This window comes from Hirundo rustica, chromosome Z (genome assembly GCF_015227805.2).
Source record: "Hirundo rustica isolate bHirRus1 chromosome Z, bHirRus1.pri.v3, whole genome shotgun sequence".
NCBI lineage: Eukaryota > Metazoa > Chordata > Aves > Passeriformes > Hirundinidae > Hirundo > Hirundo rustica.
Window position 1 is genome coordinate 2,299,861 of NC_053488.1, and position 25,295 is coordinate 2,325,155.

Below are 25,295 nucleotides of genomic sequence, written 5' to 3' on the forward strand. Positions count from 1 at the left end.
ATAAAACTAGCCTAGCAGTGTGCTATTAGAAATATGTTTCTGGGAGCTGGTTCTTGATATTCTTCCACATCTTAAAGAAACCTTGGTACCTTAGCTATGATCTTGAAAGCGTCTAAGTGGTTTAGAAGTCTTAAAACCCCTGACAGACACTGGGACTTGCACATTTTTGACATATTTTTTCTGAGTCTTATTGCTCCCATGTCAGGGTACAAGAACAAAATTAGGCTAGTAAAGTGAAAATTATAAAAAACCCATCTTTTCACAAGATCTGGGAAGACCCTGCAGCTGATGCAGCAGTGAGCATCCCCTTGGAGGGCAGGAGAGATGAATTTTTGTACCACAGGGAGAGTTCTGATGTGTAAACCTCCAGACTGTTAGTGATATTGGAATAAATGGAATAAACATTGACCAGATAAACACTGAACTTTTGGGGGAAACATTTTGCAGCCAAGAAAAAGAAATAATTGTTCTTCTGGGAGACTCCTTTTTTAAATTAGCAGGAGTTTGGTGCAGCATGGAGCTGGAGTGCTGGAGTGCCACCAGGCAGAGACAGTGGTAGCAATATTGGGTTGGAGACCCAAATATTGATGTGATGGTTGAGATTCCTGTGAAGAAGCAGCTTAAGAAATCTTCATCACTGATGTGATAGGACAATGGATAAGGGGTTTAAAGTGAGGAAAGGTTGACCCGGATTAGCTAAAACGGAGAGATTTTATACACTGAGGGTGATGAGGCCGTATTGTAGTTTTCTCAGAGCATCTGTGGCTGCCCCTGTATCCCTGGGAGTGTCCAAGGCCAGGTTGGACGGGGCTTAGAGCAACCAGGAATAGTGGAAAGTATCCCTGCCCATGGCAGGGGGTGGAATGGGATGAGCTTTAAATGTCCTTTTCAGCTCAATCCATTTAGTGATTCTTTAATTCAGATACTGTCACAATAAATGTGTCCCTTCCAAGGCTGAGCAAATCTCTAGAAAAGGTCATGGATGGAAAGTCCTGTAGTAAGTTTTGATGTCCAACTTTGCCTCTGAGAACAGTGGTGTGGAGAAGAACCAAGAAGCCGTGTTGGAACTTTTCTGTCAAGGAAGTAGATCTCCAGGGCAGTGTGTTGCCCTGTTCAGTGTGGGTTAACTGTTTAAATGAAACCTTCTGATTGTTTCCAATCCTCACCAGATCCTCTACGAAGTCACGGTTGTCACTGGAGACATCGAAAGTGGCGGCACCGATGCCAACATTTTCATGACTGTCTTCGGATCCAATGGGAACACTGAGGAGATGCTGCTGGAAAAAAATGGAGACAGGTGCAGTAACTTTTGTCATTTTTGTTGGTTAGAAGTGGGGTGATGACAGATTTTAGTGTCAAGTCAAGAAGCACTCAGGGCTCTGATCATGCTCCTGCTGAAACACAAACGTTTACTCCCATTGACGTTACAGATTCACACCTGGGGCTCTGTAAGAGTTTCTGTCAGATTTTTAGCAAAGCAAAGGAAAGGAGAGCACTGTATAGCCAGGGAACCACCCTTTGTCATTTGTGCAAATTTTGTTTAACCTGCTTCTCAACGGCTTTTGAGATTCTTGAACAAAAGCACGAAGTCCTGCTTTGCCTCCCAAGAAGAACCGTGCACATTGCCCAGGAGAGCGCTGGGAAATGGATGGGTGGTGGCACAGAATGCAGCATTGAATGCCCTGATTTTACTAAAAATGTGGAACCTCATGTTTTCTTTGGCAGAAACAGCTAACAAACACCATAACCCTAGCCTGATGCCAGCACTTCCATAAGCCAAAAAACCCCCCACACGCCACCACTCATCCACTTCCCAAAGCTTTCTTGTTCCTTCCTAGCACCTTCCCTAGTACAGGAAGCTTTGGCCTGCTCAGGAATGAACCATCTTTTAGTGACATCATGCTTCAACTTAATTAATTGCCTGGCTCTGACATCTACAGAGCATCAGAAGGGTGGGAGCATTTTACCACAGGGTTTGAGCTCAGCTTGCTGAGGGAATGCTGGATAACTGAGGATAGGGTGCACCTTGCATGGAGGTGTTTGCCCAGGGAATGTTTTACTTGAAGCTGTTGTAGCAGAGTGGGTGTCTGGACAAACATAGCTGAGGCTGAGAGCTTCATGTGTCTAGTTAGTAACAAGCACGAGCCTTGTTTGCTGTGAAAAAAAAAAAAAATATGCAGCAGGGGTGCTGTGGACTAAAATATCAGTGAGAAACACAGCTGAGTCATGCCGAAAACCACAGCTCTGGGGGCTTGCTGCTCCCCATCACAGAGGAACGCCCGACACGTGGGGCAATTCCCCTGGGCTACCAGAGAGTGTGGCCACCTGTGGCACCCGTCTTACGAGACCCTGGGCAAACCCAAACTGGCCTGTCTCCCACTCGTTTAATCCCAACACTCAGCCCTAGAAGGCAGGAAAATGGACCACTGATGTCTGGATTCAGAAAAGAAGCAGATATCACACCTGGGTGTGTCAACCAAAAATCTCCAAAGGGGATCAAGACATCTCCAGCCCCTCAGGAGCAGGGTTGGAGTTTTGGTGCATCTGGGGCAAGCCTTACCCCTGAGCTTTGTGGCCTCTAAAAACAGATCCCATTTGTCCACATGGGTGGGATGGACAATCTCTGATACAAGAGCATGAAAATGCAGTACAGGAGAATAGAAATGTCTCTGTGTTATTACTTGCTTGGGTTATCATCTGACAGTAGAGGACCTGTGAAAGGTGTTGACAAATCACCGGGGCTGTGTAAAGAAAAGGAAGTGTACGGCACAACTCTTATTATGTTGATGTCCCCAGGATGCTGTGCTAGTCTGCTGGCACATCCCTGCTCGCTGGAGGTGCTCTGTATCACACCTCCAGCTGTACAGAGCTCTTGTCATCTCATTAGCACCCTCTGCGGAGGACATTCGTGTCCCCAAATTCACATCTTGTATGTTTCCACGCCACTGCCACCAGTCTTCATCCAGCTGTTAGCAGCACAGGCTTTCCTGGCTCTTTTCCACATGGAAATCTCTCCAGCCCTTGCACCAGCAGCGCAAGGATGGGTGAGAGCTGCTGCAACCAAATGGTAAAAAGCACTTCATCTTTATTGGGGCCATCCAGTGCCAATTCACTCACAGCAGCTTAGTGCATTACCAAGAACTGTCTGTCTAACCTGCCACAGATTTAAGGCAATTCTCCACATTACGCTTATTGCCAAGACCCCTGGGCAATGGAAATATTTATAAGGGCAGGCATGGGTAGGAAAGCTTAATGAAATCCTTTAGATAAATGGTTCAGTGTCCAGAAAAGGGAATAGCGGCAGTCAGCTTGTCTGGCTACTTCTTCCCTTCTCAATTTTTTTTTTTTTTTTCAGGTTTATGTTCATCTTCATATAAATTAGGGATAACAAAGAGCTTCTGGGTCACCCAGTTTGTCACTTCAGCAATCACTTTCCTCTAGGACTTCCCTCTTGGAAGTACCAGATGAGTATCGGTGTTACAAACTCAAACAAGGCATTTGCTGAAGATAAAGGATGTTTTATTTTGCTAGCAGACATTTTAGCTTTGAGCTGCTCAGCCTGAAGAGCCTCAGAGTGAGAGATTTCTAGGAAGCTTTGTAGGTAATAGTGATTTTAATAAAAACTGGTCATAGGATCACAGGATAATTCAGACTGGAAGGGTCACGCCTTTTTGTTAAATAGACGTGGAAATCAATCCAGTCCGGGGACAAAAGTACGTTCTATTTCTCAGAGTGAGACAGGCTGCCTCAGTATCCGGTATCACAGAAAAGACAAATAAGAAGAAAAAGGAGTTTTTTCAAAGAGCAAACATAACCCTTAATAACTAGAAATGGACTGGGACCAAAATGCCCTGTCTAAATGCCTCTGGGAGTGCAGAGGAAGCAATGCCTGGATGAGAACTGAGAGGCTCGAGCCAACCCCTGTTACTAACATCTGCAGCTATGCATGCTCAGATAATGGTGTGAGTATAATCACATCCATTCTGCGGGGGGTAATCTGAACAGAGGTTGGTAAAGAAAATTATTTTTTTCTCCACATTCTGGCACTGCCGTGGAGGCTGCGTGCATTGCCAGGAACGAGATATCATCATTATGGATTGCTTCTGTTATGGCAGGGCCCACGTCTTGCAGGGCTCTTCCCAAACCTCTCGGCACGTTCAGGTAATTCCCCCACAAAGAAAACTTTGCATGAAGGAGAAACCTCAACAGCAGAGTGGTCACCATGTGCTTGGTAGACACCCTGGATTTGGCTGCCATTCTCCTTAGCAAGGATTAGATTTCCAACTCCAAGGCCCCAGCAGGTCTCCAGGTATTTGAGGGAGCAAACTGGAGGATCCACTCATTTAGAACAGGGTAATACTGAGCCGGAGGCAGCACTTTCACTGAAGCAAGGCTCTCCTCCCAACGCCAGTGATGCCAGGAGGGAGGGAAGGTGCAGTCCCAGGCAATGTAATCTTCTTTGGGAGGCACATGTTGGCTGTTTTTTCCCCTTCTCCTGCTTTCTGCTGATTGCTATGGATCAGCAGCTCCTGCACATCCCCGTGCCTGCACGAAGCAGCCACGCACCGGGGAGGGTCTTTCAGGCCAGCTTACACAAACCCACCCCGGTTCTTACCAGAGGCAGAGACACTTTGCAAATCCAAATCCCCCGATTTCGTCAGGTTGGTTTTGTCTCCATTCTGACACAATTTCACTGTGCTTGCTAAACTTGGGAGTTGGGCTGCAGTCCCGGTGCCGCGTTTAGCCGAGCTGCAGCAGCAGCTGCCTCTCTCCACGGCAAACGCAAAGTTTTGTGCTGCACCTCGGGGGAAGGAGATGAGGCAAAATTATTTTCCCTTCTAGCTGGAACGGGCCAAGGACAGGCAAGTGGGCAGCTGCCGGGGGGGAGGAGACGTGCAGAAGCCTGACTGTGAGTCTCTATTGTTCTGGTTGCAAACAGAACGGCGATGTATGCTACGGGCTGCCTGGAGCAGCTCCAGGTGGGCTGTGTTTTCCAGGGAGGGAGGAATCCCTGTCAAATCTGCGCTGAGGTGTCTTGCCAACAGCACAGTAGCTGGAGACTGCAGCGCAGGAAATTTCGAGCCCAATAAAGAACGCTCATAAACTTTTGGTTCGAGGCTGTTGGCGCGGCCAGGGCTGCGGCACGGGACGGAGACGCAGAGAGGCTGTAAAGCAGCAGGGAAAAGAAACCTCCTTGGTCTTGCAATCCCTGCAGGTTTGAGAGGGGCCAGGAGGACAGCTTCATTATGGAGATTGCCGACATCGCACCCCTCAGGAAGATGAGGATCCGGACGGACGGGAAGGGGACGCGCCCACACTGGTTCATGGAGAGGGTAAAGCTCTTGGAATCACGGGTCTCCCACAGCCTGCGTGTCCTGGAGCCTCTCAGCCCCTGGCAAAGAGGAGAAAGGCACCGAGGAACAAGTTTTTTTGTTAATTTTCTAAGTTTTTCCCTTTTGGTTTCTCATAGTTTTTCCCTGCAGGAGTTGAGTCAAGAAAGAAGAGAGCAGAGGGAAAAGCTGTGTTTTAAGACCTTCTTTTTGTGGTGGAATCACCATGTCTGGAAGCGTTCAAAAGGCCTGTGGGTGTGGCACATTTGTGGGCTATGGTTTAACCGTGATCACTGTGGTGCTGGGTTAATGGGTGGACGTGATCCTATTGGACACCTTTTCGAACCTAAATGATTCCATGGTTTCACCACAGATTCCACTATTATGTCTCACTCTCCTCTGCACTAGTCTTGGTTTGTCACCAGGGCACCTGAAATATTTTCTGCTCCCTGGGTTTGTACGCTCAGATCCCTGCCGTGTGGGAATCTGAATCCCTGGGAGTGTGGATGTTTGTCTGCCAGACAGAGGCACCCTGGGCTGGCTGGGATATTTCCAAATTATCCATCCATTCAGCTGGGTCATCCCATCTCTCTTCTTTCCTCCTCCTCTAGCACACATATTTATTTCTTCTCTTGTCCATGCAAGTAAGGTGTCATTTTTATCTTGCATTTTGAATGGAGCATGCAAACCGATGGTACTTTTCCCTGACATCCTACCCCGCACAAAAGTACAGTGCTTGCCTTTATCTTTGCTGTCAAACCACCAGCTCCTGGTAAGGATCACCTCTAATCTGGGCAGTCAAAAGTAGTTTGCTTGTTGTGGGTCCCTATAGTTATATTTCTAAGATAGAGGAGGAATGATGCTCTGATTGCAGACCATCAGAAGTCATCAATGGAGAAACACCTTTCTGCTATTTTCCTTTACCATGCTTTTCCTGGAGCTGACATCCTACTGGACTTCTGTATCTTGACCTTTTCATGGGAACAGTTTAAGACCTAGTAGCTTAACCGTGGTCAAAGGGAGCACTGCATGATTTTTAAATTGGATTCTCTATCCTTTTTGACTAATTTACAGCAGTCTTTTTCACACAGATAATGTGTTTCTAAACACTGATCCTACATAGCCACCAGTTTTCAGTAAGATGATGGACTCCTCTTCGCTGTCAGAAGAATTTCTGTGCTGCAGTAACATTTTTACTTCAACGTTTCCTCTTCTAAATTTTCTCTCAGCAGCTGGGAAAGGAGGGGAGCTGAAGGAGGGGGAATTCAGGCCGGATATTAAGAATAAATTACTGTGGGGTTGCCCAGGGAGACTGTGGCTGCCCTATCCCTAGAATTGTTGAAGGCCAGGTTGGGTGGGGCTTGGAGAACCTGGGATAGAGGAAGGTGTCCCTGCCCATGGCAGGGGGTGGGACTGGATAAGATTTAAGGTCCCTTCCAACCCTTTGCATTCTATGATTTTATGGTGATGCTTCTGCAGCTCCTCGAAGGATTAGACCTCCGGCACATGTCTTTAGAACCGATGCCACAGATGCACAGTTTTTTTCTCTCTGTGCCTAAGGAATAACTCGATCTTGTTGTCTGATTTGATTCAGATGTCTCGGTCAAATTCCCTTCGTAATTTCTCACATGCTTTCCCCTGAGTTTTACAAATCATATTCATATAAAATGAAATCAAATAAAGCTTATTCATCCAGAGACATTCCAGGTCCTGCAGCCATGAATCAGCAGCAGCACAAAGGCAGGGGATGGCTGCATATTTTGTGGTGCCTTCCCACCTTCATGTTGCCTTGTCTGTCCAGGCATTCCAAACCCTCAGCCCGCTGGACTGTCCTACCAAAAGCAAAGATCCCCCAGGGAAGTGGACTCATTTGAACCTATCCAGCAGACTTATAGCCCCCTTCAGCCCTACAGAAGTCAGGGGTCACAGGACCATGCAACAGGAACAGGTCTTGAGAACAGACTTAAAAGAGAGATTGTAGAAGTGAGGAAGAGCAAGTTTTTACATGGGTAGATGGTGGCAGAATGAGAGGCAGTGGTTTTACACTAAAAGGAGAGATTTAGATTAGATTAGATTAGATTAGATTAGATTAGATTAGATTCGATTCGATTCGATTCGATTCGATTCGATTCTCTTGGTTGTGAGGGTGGGGAGGACCTGGATCCCTGGAAGCGTCCAAGGCTAGGTTGGACTTTGGGTCTTGGAGCAACCTGGGATAGTGGAAGGTGTCCCTGCCCATGGCAAGGGATTGAAATGGAAGGTCCTTGAGGTTGCTTCCAACCCAAACCATTCTTTTATAATTCTGTGGTTTAGGAAGCTTTTGGAAATTGTGCCTCTTGTTTCTATTTTTCTTAGATAAACAGATGACAGAGGATTTTTTAGCTCCAGTGTTACGTAGAGTACTGTATTTATTGGTTTTCTTTCCCACCTTCCCTGCAAAGGTAAACACAGCATTTGCATTCCCAGGCGGAGGGTGGCTTACAGAAGCATTGAGGATGAGGGGAGGAAGGATTTTTGTTCTCTGATTTGTATTCCAGCCTTAAAAACTTACGTAGCCTGGTGTGACATGAAAACTGATCGGAGCCCATTTCCATTTCTGTCAAAAGTGCATATTAAGACTGCATAATGAAATACTTGTGGGGGTAGTGCTAAACTCTCAGACAGATGGTTCACAGTTAGTGCTAACTAGCACAGTGAAATGAGAAGCTAGATTAAGCCATCAACCCCGTAATTAACCATTTGTTGCTCCATTTATCTACATGATATTCTCGGTTTTCTTGTTCTATTAAACTAACAATAAATGATCTTTTTAATTCTCTTTGGTCTTTTGGTAAACTGTTGCTAGCCATAATTTATACTGCTTTTAGTTCACCAGATATAGAAATGCATAAATACCAATTAAAATGCATGAATTATCAATGATTCTGTACACAGCCAAAAGATTCAATTTACAAGCAGGCAAGTAGTCACTTTTTTTTTTTTTTCTGTCTACATAAAATATGCTAAAATTTCATTCAGAATCTCAGCGAAGTAATGAACTTGGTGCTGAAAATTCAGACTGCACCACAGAGTAGCAATAATGCTAGTACCTAAATCTCTAGATGGAACAAAATTTGATAAGTGATGTTTTGCAACCAAACGAACATTATTGATCATTACTATGCCCAAAAAGGCTTTGTGAATGTTCTCCAGAGCTGAGCAATGCTTTCTGATCACACTGCTGCTGGGAGGGACTTGGAGTGGGGATCTATTCCACTGACCTAATGCTGAATCTCACGTTCTTCCATATCAAAGCTCCCATGACGCTGCTCGGTGTTTCTGAAAACACAGGGAACAAAATCATAGAATCCCAGAATGGTTTGGGTTGGAGGGGACCTTAAAGCTCATTCCATTCTAATCAATCCCCTGCCATGGGCAGGGACACCTTCCACTATCCCAGGGTGCTCCAAACCTTATCCAGCCTGGCCTTGGACACTGCCAGGGATCCAGGGGCAGCCACAGCTGCTCTGGGCACCCTGTGCCAGAGCCTCACTCTCCTCAGCATAAAAAGAATTTTAGTCTAATTAGGAAACTTATCTAAATGCATGCTCTGGAAACCCCTTCCTGGGATAGCTGCTTTCTCAGTCCCTGTGATGATTTCACCTGCTGCCCAGCGTCTTAGCTATGAAGTTGAAAAGCTAGAAACAAGGAAGAGATGAAAGCTCAGTGAAATAGCAGGAATTATGAGACTGTTGAATTCTGCAGAGTTGCTTCCCTCAGAATTTTAATGTTACTTTGTGCTGTCAAAGCCAGACAGATAAGAAGCTGCCTTAATGAAGCACTAATTGCATTGCATTCAAACGTCACGAATAATCCTGCATGTGGGACTCCGTCTTTATTCAGTCCTTTCTCCTTTGTATAAAGGAGATTAAGAGAATTTGAGAATTATTATTGAGAATTGAGAATTATATAGCTGAAGCTGACTTTTATTCTTTGCAGAAGAGTGAAGTCTTTGTTTTACAGTCAGAAGTTCCTGGGTTTCAGTGAAGAATAATGACATGCAACAGAAGCCTAAAATCCTGTGTTTGAGCCTTTAGAGGTGAACGCCAGGAGCTGTGTGTTTTTGTGTCAGCAGAGTGGGAGACCCTGTGGAGCATGTTTTACATGACTTCTGGAAAAAGGCTGGGCAGGAGTAAATCAAATAATCGGACATGTCAAACCTTTCCGTTGCAGGAGACAATGTGCAATTAATTTCAAATTGTTGGCTTAATGTTCCTGTCAACTACTGTATTTGCTCAGCTACAAAGCAAATTATCGATGTGTTATTCATATGCACTTCTGCCACTTTCTTTTCATGGCTTATTGGTGTTCTACAGCCCAGTTAAGCTCCTAGCATAATTACCATGAAAGTTTGAGCTGAAAAGCACACTGGATGCCCTCAGTAAGTTCCAGGTTAGCCTAGGTGCCGTGCAAAGTAGTGGTCTCATTGCCAAGCAGTAGCTAGTTTTACTGAGAGGAGCAGGCAGAAATTAAATACAGTCTTGGCTCAGCTCACTGAGATGACTCTCTTGACCCCCACGATTGAAACCAAAATCCTGCATCACCCTCTGTGTGCGAGTGCAACACCCACAAACATCTCCTCGCAGGATAGGATTAATTTTCTGCTGTTTTAGTCACTGAAAAATGCTGCGTTCAGCTTTCACCCCTTCCAACAAACTATTCATGCCCCCTGTGAAGACAGGAGCCAGGCAGACCTGAGAGAGGGCGTGGTGCATCAATAAGCTCCTTACCTGCCCCCAGGTCAGGTGGGGTGTGGGGCTTCCCTGGGGACACCCAGGTCCCACCACGATGTGCTTGGCCTGGATGAGCAGCATTCCGGGGGTCCACGCTGGGTAAGTGAGAGGCAGTTCTCCCACACTGTGACCCAGAGGTCAGCCTGCCACTGCTGCTGCTTCTGTGTCCCTTGCTGTGACCATAGAATCATATTTTGGGTTGGAAATGGCATTTAAAGATGGTCTCATTCCATATCCTGCCACGGGCAGGGACACCTCCCACTGTCCCAGGCTGCTCCAAGCCCTGTCCAGCCTGGCCTTGCACACTGCCAGGGATCCAGGGGCAGCCACAGCTGCTCTGGGCACCCTGTGCCAGGGCCTCAACACCCTCCCAGACACCAATTCCTTCCCAGGATCCCAGCTGTGCCTGCCCTCTGGCACTGGGAGCCATTCCCTGGGTGCTGTCCCTGGGTGCCTTGTCCCCAGTCCCTCTGCAGCTCTCCTGGAGCCCCTTCAGGCCCTGGCAGGGGCTCGGAGCTCTGCCTGGAGCCTTCTCTTGTGCAGCTGAGCAGCCCCAGCTGTGCCAGGCTGGCTCCAGAGCAGAGGGGCTCCAGCCCTGGCAGCATCTCCGTGGCCTCTGCACTGGCTGCAGCAGCTCCACGTCCTTGTGCTGCTGGAGGCAGGGCTGGAGCAGCTCTGCAGGTGGGCTCTCAGCTGAGCACAGGGGCACAGGGGCAGGATCCCCCCTGCCCTGCTGCCCACGCTGCCGGATCAGCCCAGGATGCAGTTGGATTTCTGGGCTGATATCCCTTGGGAAAAAAAAAAAACCACTGATAAAATGAATCTCTTTCCTCGTCTGCTCCTGCCCAGAATGAGATATCAGGGCCAGGCCCCTGCTTCTGCCCTTACTGCTCACAGTAAGCTGCACACAGATGCAATCACACACCCTGGGTGAGGGGCTGAGGATGGAAAAAGCTGGCATTTTGCTCCAGCAGCTTTAGTAGCCAGAGGTTTGTTTTTTCTCTCAGGCAGCATCTGGAGCTCTGAGCATGGGCTGGGTATTTGTGAGAGGCCTGACCTCTGTGTCTGAGTGCTCTCTGTCTGACAACTCTTAATCTGCTTCTATCCCCACTGCTTCCCTGACAATTCCCTGCAAGCTTTTCTCAGGACATTTTGCTACTAAACAGTGTCGCTGTCATTCCCAAGCAGGGCAGAGGTACTGCTGGCTGAGCCTTTTCCAGCACAGATCTCATGCACTGGGTTGGCAGGGTGAAATAGACATTTTCAGTCCACCTGGCATCACTCACAGCCCAGCTTCTTGAAGAAAACTTTCTGAGCTGGGTTCCTAAGAGGATGCAAGCATCGTTCACACATCCTTGAGAGAGGACACCTCAGTGCCCCAGCAGAAAGGCCACCAGCGGGGGTGGGGGAGCCCTGATTTCTGCTCGGTTCAAAGCGAGGGTCTGATTCAGTACCTCTTGACTCACAGAGCAGTTTTTTTGACCTCAAAGTGATAGTGTCACTGGCTGAGAATAAGCAGCTTTTTAGAAAAGTGGGACATTTTCTACATCCAAAAATGTCCTGTCCCCCTGGGACAGGGGGGGCGAAGGTGCTGTGTCACAGATCTCTCTTTAGCACCATGCAGGTTGAAAACCCCAGGTGAGTGTCCTGCCCACGGAGCCATTCAGTGCACAAACGGCATGGCTTACTGTTCATCTTCGGTGTAGCTACTGCCCTCTTTAAAACAATTTTTTTATAACCTGCAGCAGTATTCTTTTGAACTGCTGAAGACTGCAGCAAGGCTTGGCTGGGGTCAGCAGAAGGCCATGGACTGGGACACCTGAAGTTTGAAGACAGAATCTGAGCACTTTTTATCTCAAGATAATTTTTTTTTCTGAGCTTTTTTTCCTCAGGCTGATAAATGAGCACACAGTGGAAAGGCACTGAGGCAGTCAAGGGGCTACAGGAAGCACAAGGCACACTAGGAAAGGCGGAGGAAAATAGAGTTTTTAAGCCATGACAAGAAAACGCTGGTGGGGGGGGAATCCAAACACAGCCTACTGCTGCTTGAAAGGAGGTTACAGAAACCATCGATCCAGACTTTTCTCAGTGCTGGACAGCAAAAAGTCACGAGGCAATGGACATGAATTGCACTGAGGAAAATCCTGATCAGATATAAAGAACAAAATCTTTCCAATGAGAGTGGCGCAGCCCTGGGGTGAGGACTCACAGTGTCTGGGGAATCTACACCCTTGAAGATTTTCACATCTTAGCTGGACATGGCTCTGCATGGCATGTGGAGCTACAGGCCTCCAGGCACCCTTTTTAATATAACATTTCCCACCACTCCTGATTCATTCATCCCTGGTGCTGTGCCACGCTCCTCTGGCACTGCGGGGCTCACGTTTCCACGGCCTTTGCAGAGGCAGTGTTTCGTGACGCCCTGCTGCACACAGGTGCAGCCTCTGTCTCTGTTAGATGGTGACACAAATGGCAATTTACGGCGCTGTCTCATCCCTTACCTTCAGCCCCACCCCACTCCCCCGTTTCTTGAGAACTTACTGCTGGGGTTTTGCTCTAGGCAGGTGTAATGCTTTCCTCCCCTTTGACTGACGCTCCTCTGAGCCCACACACAACAAGGTGCAGAAAGGTGGGTATTTTATTAGGCATTTGTTGGAGCAACTTGTTGAGTTGCTCTGAATTCATTCCCATTCTGTTCTTATCACCGCAGCATCTGAGCCGCTTCCATGACACGTTAGATAGTGTGACTAATATCTGTTGCATACTGTTTGTTCTGTCACCTTTTCCCAGAGGGAGAAGCGTGTGAAATATTAAGTTTTTGCTGGCCTAATTTTATCTTGTGCCTTGTTTTAACTTGTTTGGGCTTGTGTCTCGCTACAATGATTTCTGCTTGCTCACCCACAGGAGACGGGTGAAAGAAAGTGCTTTGAGGAGAGGTAGTGAAGTTTTTGGTAACCCTGCTACTTCTTTGGATTGAATCCCATGCTGGCTCACAGGAGAGGTCTGACTCTCTTAGAGATGGACTTTGTCCATAACTTAGGTCAGAGGAGCAAATTTCTCCCTTCGGAAAAACGCGGTAGAAAAAGCATTTTAATACTGTGAAGACCATTTTCTCAGGGCAAACCACCACTGCAAATACTGTCCATAGGAGAGAGCTGCATTTATCCCAGGAGAGTTCAGCATGGGCTTTGGAGGCATGGCCAAGCTTTTCCCATGTCCTACCAGATCACGGACTTTATAAGTTTAACATTCACCCTCATTCGAATGGTAAGTAAGCTTTTTCGCCCAATTCTGGCTCTTCACAGATCACCCTGAAGAATCTTACTAATCAAGAAGTGGCCACATTTACCTATGGGGATTGGCTGTCCAAGCTGAAAAATGCCAAGGGAAGCCTGCTGTGTGAGATGCCAGCTGTCATAAATGAGGAGCAGATGATGGAGGACACCACGTACACTCTTCAGGTTAAAACCAGTGACATCGGAGGTCAGTCCTATTTTATGAATTTGCTAATATGAAGTTTGTTTTTTTAACACTGGGGAAAAAAAAAAAAAAAAAACAAAAAAACAAAAACAAACAACCCATCTGCTTCATTTGAAATTACATTTGAAAAAACATGTTTTAGCTGGAATGCAACCATTTTAACTGGCTGTTCACCATGGCAGTGTCTCAGAGACTCATCTGAGCTCTGGGAATAACATATTTAGACACAAGGCCCGGGTCTGACTGCCCTTTGATTCCTCTGAAGACATCCTGACAGAAACTGTTACCAGACCAAGCTGCAGAGGTCAGCAGCCACGTTTTTCTTCTTTCAGTCAGGACCATCCATGTAGGGTGGTCAGAGCTGGTGTGCTTCAGGTTTTCAGTCAGCACTGTCTGCCTGGGCTTAAGCAGGCAGCAGTAATTCACCCACCTTTTCAAAGTGTTTTGAGACCATTTATCTCAGGCTGTGAAAGAAACCATTCCTAAATAGGCACCAGATAGAGGAGGTGGAACGGAGTGTACAGAAAGAGCTTCAAGAGCCAAGAAACGGGGTTTCAGTATCATTTCCTGGGATCACTGCCTCTTTTCGTGGGAAATTTGGTCAGGCTGCTGGATGAAATCTGCTGCCACATACAAGGTGAATCGTGCTAAGATGGGGCAAGCCAGACATTGTCTTGAAGACACCTTGTTTCAAAGGTTGGTCCTCAAGTGATATTCTGTCACACCAGTGCACATAACCAACTCCTGACCTCTAAAAATATTTTCTTTATTTCCTTTGCTGCTTCTTTGTTTTTGGTTTTTTTTTTCCCCACCCCCCCCCCCCCCCCACACACACCTTGGTTTTATCAACAGTAATTTATGCAGCTTCTAAGGTTTAATCTAGAAATATCAAAATTTCTCTGGCAGAGCATCTTCGTGCCACCTCACCACTTATTTATCTTCTCTGCCAGCTGCTTGTCTGAAAAACATGTAGCGAAATACAAAAAACAAAAGCGAGAGAAAGAGAAAGGAAGATTTGTTTAAGTATCTAGCCATCCATCTAATATAATGGCAGATCTTTCTGTGACCTTTTTTGTGAAAACCAGCCCTAACTCACGAAGGCGATGGAAATAGAAATGAAAAGGAGAATAGAAAATGACAGCAGCAGCAGACAGATCTGCCCTTCCCATTGAATGAAGGATGACGGGTATTAATGAAGAAACATTTTATTTCATTATGAGCAGCGACAACCAGTAGGAAAGAGCAGATTACAGAGAGGTCTCAGAGAGTCTGTTTGTGATTAGATCACACAACTCACTGACATAATGCTGAACTTTATCCAGCTTATCTAAAGCAGGTGCAAGTCATGAACCATCTCCCTTCTTTGATCATTATGTATTCCACAATTACTCCTGGCTGGACCAATTCGGGAAGAAAGACATTTTATCCTTGGTGATGTTTAAGCATGTTATAACATCCCCTGCCACACTGACATTGTCAAGGAGCAATACTGCACAAGGACTGAAATCAAATGTGTTTATTTCTAGGTATAAAGTTTTCCTTTGCAATGGTTTCCAACTTTATAGCACATAAGAGTCACCAAAATGAAAAAAAAAAAAAAAAAAAGAAGAGCAGGCAAAAAATCTCACCTATTTGCCACTCCCTGAAAAATTATATTTCTGGTTTTAGTTCCTCCTAGTCTAGAATGTCTCTGGCCAACTCATCTGGGAGGGAAGTCTTCATCAGTGGTCTGAATAACTCTCCTGAGGGTCTCTGCCTCTTAAGTTTTTCTTCTTTGGGTTCAGACAGCGACTTCATGATTAAGTCATGTTATATGGCTAAAGTTAGGGAAAGTGAATCCCACAAAGAAGATTCTGCAACAAACTGGAAAGCATAAGACATTTCCTCTCCACCATACACACATTTAATGACAGCATTGTCTTACAGTTTTCTCAAGAAACCTTTAAGTTACAATTTGTCTTTCACTTAGAGCAAAGTTGCTCTACTTAAGTGAAAATATAACCTGCAGAGTTTGAGACAGGGAACAACTCTGCTCCTGCAAAGCTCAAATCACCTCTTTTCCACCACAGAAGTACCTCAGATAGCTCTCAGACTACGCATAGATAAGATGAGGTTGTTAGGGCACAAACCTCCCAAGTCAAATGAGTAATCTTTGGTTAAAACCAGGATTTGATTTCAGATGTAAAGCACAATCTGATTTTTTTTTAAGGCAGGACCCATAGGCATAGATGCAATAGAGTCAGACAACCTGATAGCTCTTTCTGAGATGCAAGAATGTCCTTTGGCTGGTTAATTTTTACTTTTTCTATGCAGGCATCATATACATATTAATGCAGTAAAGATGGACAGTGAATAAATACTGCTTTCTCATTTTCCAAGCATTAATGAAACAGAAGGTTCTTATCTCTGCTGTTATAAGATTAATTAGGATGTTGTCAAGTCAGTTCCAACCTGCAAATTACATAATTTAGGACAGTTGGTGTCAGTTTCTAGTGCCTTATATAGGTCTTTTTTATGTCAAAAGAAGGACATTCTTTGGCCTCAGAAGGCTGTGACTCAAGCCCAGAGTTTGTTTAAAAATGAAGCATCTGCTCAGTAAGAATCACATAATCACAGAGATTTCTGTTGAAAGGGTCCTCTGGAGGTTATTTCACCCATTTTCCTGCTCAAAGGACTGTTCCCAGCACCAGGTCACCCCCAGCTAAGAGTGCCCAGCCAAACACAGGACAACTGTGGGAATGGCGATGCCACCACCTCCCCAGGCAATCTGCACCCAGACCTGCACCATATTCCTAAGAAATTGTGGCTGTGGCTTTTTGGGGTATGACGTGGCAGAGTGCATGGACCTGCCATCATTACCAATGACCCTTGTGCACCTGCCCCAGCTCCTCTAGGGGCCTCTCCTCACAGCGGTGTGTCCCAGCTCTTGTCCATCCTAGCAGCCATCCTCTGAGCTCTTCTCAGTGTCTTGACACAGCCCAGGAATTCAGAGTGATGTTCTGCACTGAGCACTGGAAACTTCCTGCTGGCTTGGATCCGATCAGAATGTGAATGGTACTGCTGTAAACTTTTGATGCCTTGGGAAGGCTGACCTGAAACAGAGACTGGACAGAGCTAGAGAATAAAGCAGATATGTTTTGAAAGGTCTCTACGATACACCTTGGGCAGGACAGGGCCTGACCAGGGCTACACACAGGGTTGACTAAGAATGGTTACAAAATGGGTGACTGGTCACCAGGTCTCACACTTTTATAAGTTTTGGTCGATTTGCATATTGGGGTTTAATTTTCCAGTTACAGCTTCAGGTTGTGAGGTCCCATCCTTCCTGTTCCTCCCTTCAGCCACCGTTGTTTGTGCTTTTGGGCCTGAAAGTTGTCCTTGGTCTTCAGCAGGAAAAGGATTTGTTTTGTGTTCCTGCTGTGTGCAGAGAGCTGAGTGGCACTGAATGTGAGCTCAGAACTGCACCCCTGGGCAGCCCAGAATCTGAAACACATGAAACCTAAAACTCAAGACATCATTTCCCCCCTTCCGAGTCATCTTCAACTTCCCAGCTTGTGTAAGGTTTATTCCAACCCAAACAGGGGACTTTGCATTTCTCCTTGCTGAATTCCACGGGGTTTCTGCTTGCTGAAACATTCCCCAAGTTTCTCAGGGTCCGTCTGGGTTGGAATTCTGGCATTCAGCTTGTCAGTCACTCACACAAATCTGCTCTTGGCTGGAAATCTGCAGAGCAAACACTGCCATTGTTAGGGTGTTGATGATGAAGTTCAGCTCAGTTCTGCAGATCCCAGTATCAATCCATGAACTATCACACTCATCACCAGGTCAGGCTGGTGCAACCACAGTACCTTCATCTCTTCATTTGTCAAGTTTTTTTACAGTTCCTAAATGCACCTGACAGTTTCCTGGAACTGGCAACAACAACAACAACAACAAAAAACACCAGAGACCCAAATAAGTGAAATGTACATTGATTTAACGCTTCTGTTTTTTGCTTTCCCATCTCCTGCTAATTGCTTCTGAGGGAAATGTCACAGCATGAGACCTTCATAAGCTTCTTCCTGCAGGGACAGTTTTGCTAAGAAACAGTTGGTTCTGTGCTCTTTGAGACCTGGCATTAATTAGGAGCCTGCTCCTTGCAAGGAAATGGACTTCAGTTTGCTTTGTTCCTCACCTCAGCAAGCTTCGAGGTCATAAAAAGTACTGCCAGATTAACTGCCTGGATCCCTGATGCTCCCTCTTCCTACTTAAACCCTTCCCAGGGAACTGTTGAAAATCGGCCCCAATTTCACCATGGGCAGCTTCTTGCACGGGCACTGCATGTTGCTTTGCCTTTCCTCTACCTGACTCTTTTTCTCCTCTTTTTCTTCTAGCAATTTTATTTTCCAGTCCTTCCATAAGAACAGGTGTGATTTCATCCGAACTTCTGTGTTCAAGCAATAATCCTGTGGCAGTGGAACCATTCTCCAGAAGTTTACAGTCCCCCTAAATTTGTCTCTGCATTGTGTTTGAACGGAGCTATGGGAAATACTGTCTGGCTCAGAGTGGATTTGTGACACTCTTGTGTAGGAAAGGGCCTGGCAGAAGGTGAGACTTTCAAAGCTGGGCTGTCCAAACGAGGGCAGCAGATGCAGAGTGTCTTTGTAAGGCAGATTTGAGCTTGATGGTCTCGTTTTCCTCTTCCAAAATTGAATTTGTAAGACAGATTTGAGCTTGATGGTCTCGTTTTCCTCTTACAAAATTGAAGGGCCTTGGTTCTGACACGGCAATGACTGTCTGCCCGTGTGTGATCTTACTTCTCTCCGTGAATCTGCTTTCATATCACGGCGTCAAAATTAAAACGCAGTCATTTTGGTGGGGCTACGCATGGTGCCGGGTGAAAATGTAACACTTGAGCTCAAACGTAAGGTCACTGCAGGTGGTGGTTTGGCCTTGAACTCTCCAAAAGCCAGGAAAACAGCACAGCTGTTTTCTTTGGAAAAAAAGTGGACAGTAGAGGACAAATGACGCTGAATATCAGGTAATGAAGATCATCTCTGAAATTTCCTAATTTCCTAAATGTGCACAGTAAGAAGGTGGAGGTTGGTAGGGCGAACTGTTGCATGTGAAACTGTGACTTTTTCCATCAGTTGCTGCATGGATTGAGTATTTTGAGAAAGAGCAATACAGAAGGAACATCTGTTGGGTGTTGGGAGAAGTGAGCCATGAGGTGCCTCAGTGGCTTGGCAGGTGATCTGTACGTAGCTCTGAAATTCCTGTGCCATCAAACACGGGGAGAGCAGGAGGAGACAGAGCCCAGCTGAAATATCCTGAGTGCCACAACTGCTTGGAGAAGGTTGTGGGGCTGCAAGAGGGAATGGCTGAGTGTCCAAAAGGGACTGTGCTTCAGTGGGACAACACTTTGTGGCTAGAAAAGTTATAAAGTATGTTCTTTTAACACTCCTTAGTAGATTGCTGGATTCTGCTGGGTAAGTCACTTTACTTCCCAAGCTATCTTGGATTAACGGGAGTTACTGCCCTGACACCCCCTGCAGGGCGTTGTGATGGACAGTCCTCCATCAGAAGCAGAAATTTCTGCTTCCCATGAGCACTGCCATCACCATGGTCACCACACCTCAAGTGCCAGGGCAAAGCATCCGGCTGTATTTGTGGGATGGACTGGAGGAGCTGGTTGTCCTCCCTGCAGGATCCTGCACGGACCCACCGAAATGTCTTGGTTGGTGCCCAGAGAAACACGAGCACCCCTGCAGCCTCTTCCAGCCTGCCTTTGCTGTCTCCCTGTGTAACTGGGGGCTGGGAGTCACCCCAGCTTGGCAGGGTCACCCACGGCATTTTTCTCTGCTCTCTTCTTCCAGGAGCAGGCACTGATGCCAACGTGTCCTTGATCCTGTTTGGGGAATACGGGGACAGCGGCACCCTGCCTCTGAAGGAGTCCAACAAGTCCAACAAGTTTGAGAGGAACCAGATGGATGAATTCAGCTTCTCTGAAATGCTGAGCCTGGGGGACCTCTGCAAAGTGCGGATCTGGCACGACAACAAAGGTCAGGGCCGTGGCAGGGGTGGTGGGAGAGCTCGGGATGCTTCCACTGGAGGAAACACACAGACACAAGGCAGGCTGAGGGCAATGTCCCCAGCTCTGCTTCAGGCTGGGAAAATCACCTGGATTTTACCCAGTTCCCAGCTTCCCTGCCTAGACACACCCCCTTCATGCAGGTGACCCTTTCCCTGCCTGTGCTGCAGCATCTGCTGCAGCAGGTCCCCAGCTTCAGTCTGAGCTTGCAGCCACCTCTGCAGCCCTGGAGGAGCCTCCCCCTGAGCAAAGGCAGCCTGCTGTCCCAAGACGCTGACTCCATCCATGAAATACCTCTCACACAGGCTGGCATGGCACTCCCAGAGCAGTTTAATGCTCTCAGCCTGACACTGACACGTGGGGAAAGGCAGCCTGGCGTAACAGTGCGAGCCTTAGCAGACAGGAGTGAAGATCCGTGTCTGGCTTTATTAAGGTCGCTGCATCAGCCGGTGAGCGCGCAGCGTGCGTCTAGGGGAGGTTCTGACACTTCCCTGCTGCTGGACACCCTGGCTGGTGCCACAAGCAGCAGGGCAGAGCTCAGCACGACTGTCGTCGTCATTTGTGTTGTCGTTCAGGCACCAAGTGGTGTCTTGTAACAAGTGCAGCGCTGCTGTGGTGACACCCCATCCCATCTTCATGTGAAAGAGATGACAATGCTCTAGCAATGGCTGGCTCACTAGTGGCTGACCAAGCCCAAAGGTGAAGCCCCAAAGCTCCCACAGGCTCACCTGAGTCACTGTGAACAAAGCAGTTTGGCAATAATGTTTCTCACAGCCTGGGGAGGAATGGCAGCAGGAGTACCCAGACATTTCCTGGTGGTACTGAGGCAGTGGGTTCGTGGCTGGGATGGGTTTCATGCCCGTGTTGATGTGAGCTGGACACCATCCTCCCAGCTACTCCAAGCTGTGGCAGATGGGGAAGGCTGCGTGTCACGCTCTGTTAATAAAAGATGCTATCTCTGGATTAGACTTTCCCATTGGAAAGTCTTCGGGAGAGAGAAAAAACACATCTAACGATAGCCTCTGTCTGCGGTGAAATATGGGAGACACATCCACCTAACATGATTGTTTATTCCCAGACACTGCAAGCTCTGAGCTCATATTTATCACTCCCATAACGCAGCACAATTTAGTTGATTAAACTCTATAATATCATGTTATATAGCTGGTGCTGGATGTAGTTGGGGAGCTGCTTTCACCTGATTACTTTGCCCAGACACTAATTCCTTAGATCTGCAGTTTAGATGTAGATATGGAAAGGGGTATTGAATGAGAGTTTTAGCTCAGTAAACAGGCTTTTAGGCAGTTCCCAGAGTGGTTCAGACATCCTCCTGATAGCACCAAGAAATCAACATGGACTTGCAGATTGTTTTCAAGCCCATTACCAGCTAAAATGTGTGCTAAAATAACTTTTTCCTCAAGTGTCATCATGGCTCCCTGGTGACTGGCCACGCTAACAGGGTGAAATTCACCCACCAGAGCAAAGCTGGTCCTTAGGGCTCAGGCACAGGGACAGACTGGGGTGCAGGAGGATGAGAACTGGGTCAGACTGAGGATCTGGAGACCCCAGCAGCTCTTTCCAGCAGCAGCATCACTGGATGCCTGAGGAAGAGGACAGGCTGAGCGAGCGTGTGTAATCCTTTCACAATCCTCTTGCATTTTGCATGATGGATAGCTCAGGGCATTTCCTGAAAACTGGGTATCATTTTTGTCCGTTAAATAATTTCCAGTGAATTTTCTCATTCAAGCTCTTGCCCAGGCCCGCCAGGAGATGTTGGCACCCACGCACCCTGTGTCAGTGAGTCCCACGGGTCTGTTGCCTGCTGCGTGATGAGAAAATCCTGTTAATCCAGGAGGGTTTTGCTGCCTTTTCCTTCTCGCACAAGTGGTCACGGTTCACCTTCCCAGCGCCGCTGATGATGCTGCTGACACCGGTTGGTAATTGCTGGCTGTGTGCAGCTGGTTGGTGGCAAAGGGAGGTAACAGTTTAGCCTTAGGCTAAGCAGCAAATAGGCTCAATTAGTTCAAATTTGCTCTGGGCTAAGAACACGTACCCAGATAGCCACCACAAGTCAGCTAAGATACTAAACTGGGAGTCTAGAACCTGAAATACGTATATAAATACACACGGCAACCTCATATTCTCTTCCCTTATTTCCTCATAACACTGGTTTCCACTTATAAATACTAGTTCTTTCCAGACCTGGCTGACAGCAAGGTTAATTTAAGCCTTGGATAAACACCATGCTCAGGTTTTGTTCAGCAAAAATGTACTCGCTTTTCCCAACAGAAAGAAGGAAAACTGTTGTTTAAATCATAACATATGTTGTCTGCATTGTTCTTGAATTAGTCATGTGAAAGGCATCTCCTATCTAAAACTTCACACAATTCAGCATGACAGTTTGTTGGGTGGATGGAGTATTTATTACTGCTGAGATCCCAGGATATGGCTATCCTTTGAATATATGCCTGCTCCCTATAAATAATTTATATAAATTGGCTGTGGCACTGGCTAGGAATTCCTGGCTCTATTTCTTTTAAATGAGTAGTAGGGTCAGGGATCAAGTGTGTTTTTTGTCAGATGCGTGAGGGACTTTGGGTACTAAATAAAAACATGTTTGTGTTTACCACTACTCTGAGGCTTCAGATGTTGATCATTCTTTCTTACCTCTTTTCTGGATTTTTTTTTTGACTGAATCGTTCTCTGCCAGTGGCCTGTGGAAGGCTTGGCCTCATGTTGGCCAAGCCTGTTCCTCCTGGAGTCTTCAATACCTGGAGCATGCTTGATGTTCTTCTCCTTATCTCCTAAATTACCAGTCTCAATCACAGAATCACAGAATCACAGAACGGTTTGGGATGGAAAAGACTTTAAAGATCATCTCATTCTACTCCCTGCCATGGACAGGGACACCTTCCACTGTCCCAGGCTGCTCCAAGCCCTGTCCAGCCTGGCCTTGGACACTGCCAGGGATCCAGGGGCAGCCACAGCTGCTCTGGGCACCCTGTGCCAGGGCCTCAACACCCTCCCAGACACCAATTCCTTCCCAGTATCCCAGCTGTGCCTGCCCTCTGGCACTGGGAGCCATTCCCTGGGTGCTGTCCCTGGGTGCCTTGTCCCCAGTCCCTCTGCAGCTCTCCTGGAGCCCCTTCAGGCCCTGGCAGGGGCTCGGAGCTCTCCCTGGAGCCTTCTCTTGTGCAGCTGAGCAGCCCCAGCTGTGCCAGGCTGGCTCCAGAGCAGAGGGGCTCCAGCCCTGGCAGCATCTCCGTGGCCTCCTCTGCGCTGGCTGCAGCAGCTCCACGTCCTTCTGATACCTGGGGCCAATGACAGCACCACATTAGGTGCCTCATCAAGACTAATTAGGGGAATTGCTAACCATCAAAAGGCTTCTTTTTCCTTGTCATATCAAGATGCCAACCAACTGCCTGCCTGTGTTGTCAGGACGAAATGGATTTAAATGCCTTGTCCGTTGTATTCCCTGTGTCATGCGCCTCAGCTCAGCATCCTTCTCCCTTAGTGAAGCCTTACTGCACGGGCTTTTCTCCCAGTTAGCATCCCACTTCATGTATCCTTTCACCGAAATCTGACTGCAGGGGGGTGTTCCGAGTTGGAGAGAGAGTAATTGACAGGATGGCAGGACCATCAGAAGGTCCTCAAATTGCAAACACCGTGTTTTCATCCTCTGGAAAAGCACGCCAGATTTATGATCCTACTTTAATGCTTTTAAATGCCGTTTCCCCCACAAAAACTGCTGAGTGACATCTCTGTCTGAGGCATAAAGGAGGAATAAAGCCCCAATCTAATTTCCTTAACTTCAGTAAATATGATTAGGGAAGAAGTTGTTGCTCATTTGAAAACAGGCAGTTTAAAGACTTCACAACTCCAGTTTCCAGGATTTTGCTCCTGATTTTCTTTAGATGTTTAGAGCTCACCAGTGAGATTCTGGTAACGGCAAAGTGATGTGTATGAAACTTAGTTTTAATTTTGCTCCATGTCTTTTTATCTTGCCCCTGTTTACTTTGAGATACTGATGTTTCACCTAATATATTTAGACTCCCTGAGCAAATTTAATCACCTTCAGACTCCCCATCTCCTGATCTCAGATAGGCACTACGTATTTTCTCATATCTCAGTTCATTTTCTTCTACATTTATGCAAGATCAATATCTGTAGGTCTGTAGAAATGCTGCCTTTCTAAATATAGGCATTCCTTTTTTTTTTTTTTTTTTTTTTTTTTTTATGCTATAAGGACTAAATCACCATTCTGGAAGAATGACTGGAAGTTTCTCAGTATCTCAGTAACAGAACTATTTACCTAGAAAAAGCCTCTTTTTTTTGTTTGTTTGGTTGGTTGGTTGGTTTTTTTGTTTGTTTTTTGTTTGTTTGTGTTGTTGTTGTTGTTGTTGTTGTTGTTCTGTTCTTCTCCATCAAACAAGGAGGCATGGGAAATCTGGACTTACCTCTCTCATCTGCCGGAGTAGATTTGAGCCCAGGTGATAAGCAGTCTGTCTAAAGTAATTAATTTCAGATTCTTGATTAACTCAGTTGCCATCAACCAAAGGGGAGCCAGGAAGAGCCTAATTATGGATAAAACAGACTTTTCTGTGTTGTAGGATCAAAGACAAAAGCAAATACCAAGGTTATGGAGCCAAACTTCTTCTTTGCCGTAACAAAGCCTTTCTCTCATTTCACCAACTGCTCTGGCATTGTCTGGCAGAGTTTTGAACAGCCTAACTGCCCCAGTGACTCCTTTTGGGTGTCTCTTCCAAAAGAGAAAGTACCTTATTCCCTTTTTGATTTGGACTCAAGTCAAAACAATTTATATACCCTCGGTTTTCCTTTTCTTTCTCTCAAGGAACTACCTTTTCCAGGAGCAGTGTCTTGACTCAGTTGTTAAATTGCCCAGGCCTTGAACTCACAGCACACAACTATTCCAGAGGTCTGTTTCTGCAATTTGTGGGCATGATTCCAAGCCTTTGGGGCACTTGCAGACCATAAATTATTTCTTTAAAAAACCTAATGAACTGGGGTTTTTTAGCCCTTTGTAAGGATTTACTCAGCTCTCAGGCCCGAGAAGGGCTTTTCTAAGCCCTCCCTCTCAGCTCTTGACTGTTGCCTCATAAACTCTGCTGATCCCCGGGGCAGATTTGTTGAAGAGTTTCTGCTTTAAATAAAAAGTGAGAGGAAGAGAAATAGATGTGTAAAACTGCCCAAGGAGAGGAGAGTCCATCACACTCCCTGTTTTGTTGGTGGCTCAGTACAGGGGAAGACAATGGCAGATCCTGCACATCTTTCCGGAGGAATCCGAGTCTACAGTCCGGACTGGGCTCAAGTGAGGGTGCGATCTGCAGGCTTGCAGCGTGCCAGCAAATGTGCCATGGCTGATTGGCCCTTCTAATCGTCCAAATCTGGCCTCAGCACCACGGGAAATCCCACAGAGACCCCTCTCATTTGCCTTGCACGCTCCTCTCACTTCAGAGCCAGGATTTTTCATCCAACACTGTTCTCACAAGGATTTCACCCCTGTGAGGATTGTGAGGCCCTGGCACAGAGAAGCTGTGGCTGCCTCACCCGTGGAAGTGTCCAAGGTCAGGGTGGACAGGGCTTGGAGCAGCCTCAGATAGTGGAAGCTGTCCCTGCCCATGG

The 25,295-nt window shown here is 46.7% G+C and overlaps 1 protein-coding gene across 1 annotated transcript in view; it reads left to right on the forward strand.

The window, feature by feature from the left end:
* The window catches only part of LOXHD1 (lipoxygenase homology PLAT domains 1), a 76,547-nt gene that overhangs the window by 38,138 nt on the left and 13,114 nt on the right, over positions 1–25,295 (forward strand). Inside the window, exons 16-19 of the mRNA XM_040089787.2 lie at positions 1,170–1,297; positions 5,216–5,333; positions 13,408–13,585; positions 19,438–19,623. Coding sequence (XP_039945721.2) covers positions 1,170–1,297; positions 5,216–5,333; positions 13,408–13,585; positions 19,438–19,623 — 610 coding nt within the window. The remainder of the gene's footprint in view (positions 1–1,169; positions 1,298–5,215; positions 5,334–13,407; positions 13,586–19,437; positions 19,624–25,295) is intronic.